This window comes from Cyprinodon variegatus, unplaced genomic scaffold (genome assembly GCF_000732505.1).
Source record: "Cyprinodon variegatus isolate N-32 unplaced genomic scaffold, C_variegatus-1.0 Scaffold729, whole genome shotgun sequence".
Classification (NCBI taxonomy): domain Eukaryota; kingdom Metazoa; phylum Chordata; class Actinopteri; order Cyprinodontiformes; family Cyprinodontidae; genus Cyprinodon; species Cyprinodon variegatus.
In genome coordinates, this window is record NW_015151182.1 from 164,189 (window position 1) to 174,093 (window position 9,905).

A 9,905-nucleotide genomic window follows, 5' to 3' on the forward strand; every position below is an offset into this window, starting at 1 on the left:
ACTTTGTTCTTTTTATTTTTTCAACCCCATATAAAGCTTTTTTTTTTTTTTTTTATCGATTTTTAATCGAAGAAGCTTCCTGGATGGGAAGCGAAACAGCTTCAAACTTCAGTCCAGTGGATTGTTTTTTTTTTGTTTTTTTTTCGTTTTTGGAAGGATCTCCTTCAGTTTTTTTTTTTAGGCTCTATTTCAGATGAGCCTGCCTCTAGGGGGAAAAACTATCAGCCAGTTGAGGCAGTAATCTAGTTTAGGTGCCTGATTTCAGCAGATTGGAAACTTTCACTTTATTAAACCCTTTTCAGCCTAGAAACTCAATGTTTCCCTTGGTTCTGAGATTCTTCTGGCCTATATGTTCCATTATTGGTTTTCTTTGCTTCTTTAGTGCTGCTGTCCAAACCTGTACACACCACAGCGACTTTAACCCCTGACCTTTGAACTCTGGCCTCTGCTAGTTAGAGGTTCAGGCATGTCTTATGTTGTAGTACTTTCCCTATAACTAAATGTTGTGAAGGCCAGCAGGAGGTTCTTTGGTTCTTCCAGCCTGGAGCCTCCTGACTCAGATTTGAAGACTCACAGTCAGATTATTATCTCACCATATCTGGCCCATCTCTCCTTCCTGTTTGATTCTAATCTGACGTTCTGCAGCGTTGCTAGTTTCCTGTTCATGCTTCTTCTTCAGTCGGATGGTTTTGTAGGTGCCTGCAGCTCAGAGGTGGACGTCCAGGCAGTGGTGTAGAAATGAAACTAAACGTCATCTCCTATTAACACAGGCTGAGATGGGGTTCTGGATTCGCTCTTATTGAGTTTACTGATTTTTCCTGACATTCCTGATTAGTCAAAGTCCAAGCAGCTGCTCCTCCATCATCCAGCCCTCAGGGGCATGGATCAGTGTTTTCTCTCAGCTCACCCGTATGTGTGTTTGCAGGACTACCTGGGCTGCATCATCGACTGCGGCGCCCTGCCACTGAAACCAGAGCAGGTCAGCACGCTGTTCTGCAACATCGAGGACATCTACGAGTTCAACAGGTGGGTCAAACTCTAAAGTCTCATTTATACTCAGTAACCAGGTCGTCTGTGTGTGGGTCGCAGTGAACGCAAATGTGCCTCCGCCCCCTTCTGCAGACACTCTGCTGCACCTCTCCAAAATTGTAGGTGACTGCAGACAGGAGGCCTCTGATTGGTCAAATTTACATCCGCTCTACACTATTTCCTGTTTGGTACCTTACCGGCTTTTTTTGTTTGTATGACCATTGTTAAAAACGACTCATGAAGATGTGAGGTGCATGAGAACGCTGGGATCCTTTTTCCACCTGGATCCCTGTTGTTTTTTGCCCTCATGTCCCTCCGTTTTCGCACAATCTTGCCGCCACTTCATCCACGCCTCGGCTGTATCTAGACTCACAGCTAGTTCCTGATTGGCCCTCTTGCGTGGAATAACCACGATTCAATATCGGGCATAAATCACCGTTTCTCTGTCACAGCTTTGATTTCCCAGCAGTGATCCCCATGAATTTATGGGTTAAATGCTTCTGATGACTCACAGCTTTTAACATCTCATTGTCTTCTGTTTAGATGTGAATCAGCTGATTATTTAGCAGGGAAAAATAGTGCAAAAAGCAACACCTGTTAGTCCTTTAAATACAAACCTGTTTAGGTGCTGAAGCGCTCAGAGCAGTTTGCTGCTACAGAGCAGCATTAATCAGCAGGTCTCCCAACGGTGAAAATCTGAATATTTCCCAGAAACTGTGTCAGTAGAGCTGAAAGGATCCAAACCCAACAGATGTTTGTCCTCCAGGAAGCCAAGGATCAGGAAAATAAAATACATAAAGAAGTTTTTAATTGTCATGGTGTTATTAGGCAGTCTTGAAGGTTCTCTCAGTAATGTTTAGTATCAACCCCATATGAGAGGATTCAAAAACCTTTTGTGGATGTTAAGGTTGAAACTACTGTACTGTAACCATGGAAGTTTAGTTTTCTTAATCAGGAGTAGAAATATTTTCTTATGCCATTTTTCAACAAATATATCTGCACCAGCCTGAGTTACAGATTAACTGAAAATATAAAAATATCCCCTTGGTAAGTTTTATCACCTAAATGCCACACTGCAAATAGTGTAATATTATTCTTCTTTTTTTTTTAAGTGTATTTTTCCTTTATTGGCTTTGGGCAATTAAGAAAATGTACCAATAGAAAAAGATAGTTTACATTTTATTTTAAGTATATCTAGTTAACTAAAAGGAAAAAAATATATATTTTATTTACTTTTTCAACATTATATACTAATTTTAGGAAAACCTTCATTTATTTTCAGACTTTTCTGTGCAGTCCAGGCTTTTCCTTCTGCCCCCATAAAAAGCTGGAATATATTAATATTTTAAAAGGAAATGAAAAAGAGGGGAATGCTGGACTCATAGGAAAAGTTTTTATGATGGAGAATATCAATGATTTTTTTATTTTTAATTAATAATCAAATATTAGTCACCCCTGATTTTATTTCAATAATATATTTTATTCTTATTCTGGAAAAAAAAAGTAAAATATGAAAATGTAACTCAACTGTTGTGTGTAATCTTGGTTTCTGTCCAAAGTTGGAACCTTACATACATATATGTAAGCAGAGTGGGAGTAAACCGTATACATTTACATATATGATGCCAGCTCAGAATCTATGGGCTAGTCCTGTAACCAGTGGGCACCCGGTTAAATTTCCTGCTCCATCTGTCTCTATTGTTGTGTCCCTGAGCAAGGCATTTCACCTGACGTGCACTGGAAAAATTATCTATAAATAATTAACTGAAAAAAATTGAAATCTAGACAAGTCATTTTTTCTTGAAATAAGTGCATTTGTTCTTGGATTGAGGAGGTTAAAGAGACATTTTGCCAATGGAACAAGACAATTTGCACTTAAAATAAGAAAACACAATTGATTTGTCTTATTTTAAGTGCATATTATCTAAACATCTTATTTTAAGAGTAAAAATACTCATTCCATTGGCAAACCATATCATTTACCTACTCAAATTGGGAGCAAATACACTTAATTTTAGGCATTTTTACTTATTTCTAGATTGTTTTTCCAGTGTATTTGAATAGGTAAATGAGATAATTTGCCTTCTTATTTTAAATCTAAATTGTCTTGTTCCATTGGCAAAATGCCTCCTTTATCTCCTCACTTCAACAACAAATGCACTTATTTTAAGAAAAAGAAGAGTTATCTAGATTTAGATTTTAGCCTTGTTTCTATCAGTGTGCCTCGGGGAAGCTGTGGGTACCGTGTAGCTCACCACCATCGGTTTGTGAATGACTATACATGTAAAGGCCATGAACCAGGATTTTAAAGTCACTTTCTACCCTGTATGCAGGTTGAGTTAAGTGTCCACCATTTAAAGGCTGATGGTTTATAGATATCAGACTGGGACAGAGAGCTTCCCCACCAGCTGGTCTCTGCAGACTTACTGCACTGGAAAAATGATCTAGAAATAAAAAAAGAAAAGATTTATTAAATTAAGTGTATTTACCATTAATTTGAGTAGGTTAATGAGAGATTTTGCCAATGGAATGAATATTTTTAAACTTAAAATAACATATTTAGATCATATGCACTTGAAATAAGACAATGCAGTTGTGTTTTCTTGTTTTAAGTGTAAATTGTCTTATTCCATAAGCAAGATGTCTCTTTTACCTCCTCAATCCAATTATTTTAAGAAAAAAACGACTTATCTAGATTTAGATTTTTTTCCAGTGTGGGAATGAATGGATAAGTTCCAACTTTGCAATCATTAGATCCTGGAGAGATTCTCATGTAACAATAACTGTTGGTCGTTTTTAGGAGGGAATAATGTGGTAATAATGATGAGATCATACGGGGTGATGTGTTAATACTCGACCCATTTTCTACTGATTGTGTCTTGTTGTTTTTTTTGGTGGTGGTGGTGGTGTGTGGGGGGAGATTATGGGTGTGTGTGTGAGAGGGCCTGGGAAGGAAGCTGGTAAAATATGTCACACCACCTCCTTCTCGCGCTGCTTTCACATTTTCTTTGTGTCGACTCCAACACACACACACACACACCAACAAAAACGACACCAACAATGTCACTACACACACACACCAACACTCACAGTTTTCATTCCATTCAGCTTCCTGCCGCCGGTTCTCATGGGAAATATTGTCTGAGAAACACAGAAAGGCTCCTTATTTGACTCTGAGCTGCAGCAGTTATAAAGTTAATACGTTTATGACAACCATTCCTCTCTCTCACCCACACACTGTACCAGATGGGCAGACATTACAGAGCCAGGAAGGCTACCTCATCCAGCATTGCTCAAACATGACACCACTCAGCTCTGGGCTACGGGAAGCCAAAAGTGCCACATTCTTCTGACATAGATGTTCAGCAAGCACACAGATCAGGGACATCAGCTTGTGACTTTAATACACAGTTTTGATGCCAAAATTCTCTGGACTTCAGAGGCGTGCCAGGCATTGTACCAACTGAATTAATAATACATATATTTATTTAAGTGTGTCACAAACAATCATCTCATGATATTTTTTGTCCTTTAGTTCAAAGGTTGCGGCCATAGAGGGCATGTAGAACAATCTCCTTGATTTAGAGGATGACATGGAGCAACAGGTTCTCCAGGGACTTTAGTCCCCGCTTACCCTTATGAAATTCAGCAATTTTAAAAAAATGAATCAGATTATAATTCAATTTGATTCAAAAATACATTATTAATCCCAAAGGGAAATTAAATAGGTAATTTAAAAAATAAGTGATCTATAAAAAAAATTGAGAAGTAATTTTACCCTAAACCTGAGCTAGGATATAATAAACATTTCACAATTCTTTTAATAGAAAAGCACATCGGGGGAAAGGGGGGTAATACTCTAAAGTTCTGTTGGGTTAAAGACAGTCTAACTGACCTGAACATGATGGCAGTAAGAAGTCTGAGCTTAAACACTGAGGGTAGAGTGGAGAACGACATTTGATGCAGATTAGTTCATTGGGAGATTGTAAAATAAAAGGAAACACAAGCATAAACTAAGAAACTAAATACAGAGGAATGAATTAAGAACTAAAGGTAAAAATTATGCAGGAATATTTCTGAGATTTATTAAAAACATTTTTGAATTGCTGCCAAACATGACATATATACAAGTTTGTTAACTCTTAAAGGTTGTCCTTCTTTCTTTTTTTGTTTATTTTTATTGAGTTTTTACAGTCTAGTGGCTTGTTTTTCTAACAGTAGGCTGAGAGGGGGAGAGACATGTTGCAAAGGACCACAGGTCGGATTCGAAATCGGATTGGCTGTGTCATGGGTTGTGCACACTAACCACTGCGCCACATGCAGGTCCGCCCCTTGTTACTTTTAAATAAATTATGTATCGTAGATAGAAATTATAAGTCCAATCTCATAAAAGTTCAGGAGCAGCCATTCAAGAAAATGGTCCTTCCCAGTCAAACGCCAGTCGAATGGCAGCCCACTTCCCTCCAACTCCCAGCGAAATTCCCTCCACTTCCAGCCACTGGAGTGACCCCCCTTTCATATTTTTTTTATTCTGGCTACACCCTTTCACTGAATTACAGGGTCAGACCAGGAGATGACGCTTCTCTTTAGATCTTAATGGCTACAAATCATGACAGAAAGAATGTTTTAGTAAAAATATTCATGTTTAAAAAGGATTTGTAGTGGACCAGCGAAGGACTAGCCAAGGGCCCCCTCAAGGAAAGTGGGGACATTCTTTCTACTGTAAGACCTCCTCTTAGGAAATCAGATTACAATCCTGCTCAGAGTAGAAGCCTCCTTGTAAGATTTAACGGGTATTGAAGAGAAAGAAAATGGTCACAGGAAGCTAAAGTAGCCCGCGAGGATGTTTTGAGGCTACAAACGGAGATACACTATGTCCACCCCATGGAGAGGACATCACTGCAATGACTGATAGTGTGTGACTGATAATATATACCTCTATGTAGATAACACCATCTCCCCGGAAGAGTGCTACACTACTTCCCCAATAATCCTAGCCTGGGTGCCATTCCGAACTTAGTCCCGCCCACAAAGTTTGAGGTCGGGAAGTTCGGTCTGGCTCTTCTCCATAGTAGCGCGAGTATTATCGCCCACCCTCTGGCGATCCAATCAAATTGTCAGGGCGGGCTTTATACGATGATGGACAGATGATCAACAGTAACGTAATCAACCACGTGACCAAAGCGCGCTTGGGTGACAACAATAATGGCTGCCGCTGGAGAGTTTAGGTGAGTAGATTCTGCTATTAGGTCTGTTCTAGAAGATATCGACAGCAAACTAATTTTAAAAGAGGAACAGAGAAACGCGATCAAGTCTCATCTTCTTATTATAGGCGTGAAACTGCACGCTTTGATTTTTGTGGACAACAACTATGCCTCGGTTAACATACGTCACGCACTCCGTTGCTCTTATTGGTTGTAGGTCTATCCAATTGAGTGCAGAGGCATTTTTTTTCCTGGTTCGTTCGAAACACGCCCCATAATCACAGCTCTATGGAGCAGTATCAGACTCATATTCTGACTAGAATTGAGTCGGACTACGTCAGGCTACAATAATCCAGGATTACCAGTAATCTGAAGAAACTACTTAACAACAAAATAGAGCCTTCAGGAATGGGAAAACGGCAATTATTGAGGAGTATACAGAATCATCTGTAGGTCAATATGAAAGAAACCCACGAGGCAAACAGGAAGAGGCTGGCAGGCAAGCTCCAGCAGAACAATGTCAGAGATGTGTGGCCAGGGAAGAAGAAGATAACACTTAAAGATGTCATCATAAACATGCTTAAACAACACTGTGAGGATCTTGTTTTTTTATTTCTCCATTGCATTTAACATGATTCAGCCAGACGCACTTTATCAGAAACTGCAGAGGCCTCAGGCGAAGGCATCAACAATCGCCTGGATTAAAGACTACCTGACAAACAGACCACAGTTTGTTAGACTAAAAGGTCAGCTGTCTAATCAAGGAGTCAGCAGAACAGGAGCACCACAGGGGACGGTTCTCTCTCCATTACTTTTTACTCTTTACACGTCTGACATCCAGTACTAGACAGAGTCCTTTCATCTGCAGAAATACTCAGATGACTCTGCAGTCATTGGGTGAATCAAAGATGGACAAGAAGCTGAGTACAGAGAGCTGGTTTGGAAACAATCATCTGATCCTAAATGTTGAAGACCTCCGTTGTAGAGAATTGATTACTGTATTTTTTTTTTTTTTTTTGGTTAATTATATTTAGGAAATCCACTTCATAATATCTCTGCTACCACCCTGTGGTTTAGAGGGGAACTGCGTAATTCTCAGGCGATGAGTCACATCCACACGAAAGCAACAAATAACTTTCTATTTTATTATATTTTAGTTTATTGTCGATTTACTTCTGTTGTCTTTATTTATTAGCGATGCTTCTTTGATGTGATTCAATGTACTTTCTCATGTACAGTACTTTGAATTGTCTAAATGGACCTCCACTGCATGGTGGGTTTGGCCAATGGTTGGCTAGGGAGGGCCATGGCCACCCCTGTATGCCCCCTAGCGCCGCCCCTGAGCCTATAGCACTGGTTCTGTCAGAAAGTCTGTAAGAAAAGCTGTCAGAAGACAGAGATCCTGCTCTGACCTCAGGGTGCAGCTCTCAGATGAAACAGCCCTATAATTACACCAGAAGATCTTTAACTTTAACCACTTTTTTTCTTTTTTTTTACAGGTGTGTTTATTTTTTTTTCTGTTTTTTTATCTGTTTCTTTAAATCTACATGGTGGTCTCCTCTGAAGGGAGATTTAATCTGTGTAATCTTGACTTTAATGACATTCTAGAGTCAGGTGTAAATTCTGTAAAGACTCATCCTCAATTAGATGATGTTGAAGTTACCATAGAGACAATAATAAAAACACGACTTATAGTCTGGTACATTCAGAGGCAGACTTTATGAAGTGGATTTTGTTCCATTATTGCTGTAAGCCAACCAGGAGTGGAGAGACTGATATGTTAAATGCAATTAGCAAAACAAAAAAAAGTACTTAATCTAAAAGGGGAATTTGGAAAAATAACATTTGTGATTATTAGATTTCAAAAAATAAAATGTGGAAACATTTAACTTTAACATTTAGCAGAAAGTCTGAAAAAAAACAGCAAAGTTATTTTTAAAAAAAATTTTTAACAGTTAATTTCTGAATTGCACTTTCTTCTAATTTGCGTTTACAAATCACGTTCTTTCGTCCTTCCTGTCTCTGATAAAGAAAAGCATTCCCTCGTCATGATGCCGCCCCCACTGTGCTTCACTGTAGTGTTATTTTTACCAGTGTCTTTCTTGTGGTCTCTCCTCCATTAGAAGGCAGCTCCAGAGCTTGACCTGCTCTCCTGTCATGAGCATCAGTAATGTTGTTCCAAGGACCTTTAACGGGGGGGCTGTTGTGAAACCACAGTATTGCTCTAATGCTGTGAAAGTAAACTCTAAAGATACACGGACCTTTTAACTGCCTGGTACTGGAACAGTCCTGACCGAGAGCGTTCAGAATAAAAACACAGATTAAGTTCAGAAGCGGAGATGTTTACGGCCGCTGTGGGTGGAAGGTCTAAAGTTCAGGGCTTCCTGTGTGATGTTGAGTCAAGAAAAGGTGACGTGTGTTTGGAACAAACACATCTTTGGTGCTGAAAGGTGTGAATAAATCTGCAAAAACATGCAGGAAGGAGCTGTGAACCTGATTGGATGTCTTCATGGTCTGGTTGGATGAAATCTGAATTGGTTAAATGAAGATGTTTGGACTTTTCTCTCTGGTTGATTAAACCGGGAGCTCAGTCAGATGTCATAAATCTTCTTCTCTATTTCTTGGTGTTCTTATCGCCGTCCTCTGCTGGGACCTCCTCCTCTTCCTCCTCCTTCATCAGTTTAGTTAAGCAGCATATCTGAGATGCCACGCAGTCAGCTGCTGTTAATCACTCTGTTAAACAGTCCTCTCTCTCTGTGGGAGGACGAGAAGCAGACCGGGCCCCGAGTGTTTGGTTTGGCCCCCAGCCTACGGAGGGGGGTGGTAGTTGGGGTTCAAGGTTTAGGGGTCACCAGGGTCACCAGTTTCTGAGGTGACTGTGTTTTTTTAGCAGCTGAAAGTCCTGAGAAAGGAAAAAAAAAAAGAGATGATGAAACCTAGTGTAGCAATCAAACATGTCTCGGTCCATCGGTCTGTCCCACGTCCAGCTGCCCCACAGTCCGTGGACGTTTGTTGTTCTTGTGTTTTTATATGAAACAATGTGTAAGCTTTAACACGGTCAGCTTGTAGTTTGTTTTTTTATTAATTCAGTTCGTATGAGGCCGTGTCCCAGCGGGGTCTGCCTGGTCAGGATCTCACTAATGAACTTCTGGTAACACAGCTGGAGAACCCTCCAGAGAAACCGTTTGGATCGGGAAAGGAAAATACTTCTCAGGTGTTCCCTGAAAGTCACGTTCCATCTCCAACCCAGTCAGACGTATGAAGAGAGACAGGTCCGTCCTGCGGGACCTGAAGCGTCCTTACGGGACGCCGTGATGGAGAACCGACCGATCGACAGAGACAGCGACTGTCAGCTGTGATCAGGTGTGAGATGGTTTTCACCGGACCTCAGTTTGGTTCCTTCCTACGGATGAAGTCAAGAATGAGTTAAAACAGTGTTGAAAAGAGTTTGCCTTTATTTCAAAACTCTCTTTCTCTAAAGGTTTACATCTGTCTTTAATTAGCAGCTTCTTCTTTCTGTTGCTGCGTTTGTTCTCTTAACTAATTAGCATCTCTGTTTCTCTACAAGCCTTTCTCTTTTTCCTCTGTGGTCACTATATTAAAAAGAAAAGCCAGAACTCCCCTCAACCTCCCCACAATCCCCCCACTAATGATGTCCGCCGGCCACAAAAC

The 9,905-nt window shown here is 40.2% G+C and overlaps 1 protein-coding gene across 1 annotated transcript in view; it reads left to right on the forward strand.

Moving 5' to 3' along the window:
* LOC107097856 (putative protein TPRXL) overlaps nt 1-9,592 on the forward strand; it is a 73,718-nt gene extending 64,126 nt beyond the window's left edge. The window contains exons 4-5 of the mRNA XM_015395178.1: nt 926-1,026; nt 9,484-9,592. Of these exons, the coding sequence (XP_015250664.1) occupies nt 926-1,026; nt 9,484-9,592 (210 nt within the window). The remainder of the gene's footprint in view (nt 1-925; nt 1,027-9,483) is intronic.
* The last annotated feature ends 313 nt before the right edge of the window (nt 9,593-9,905 follow it).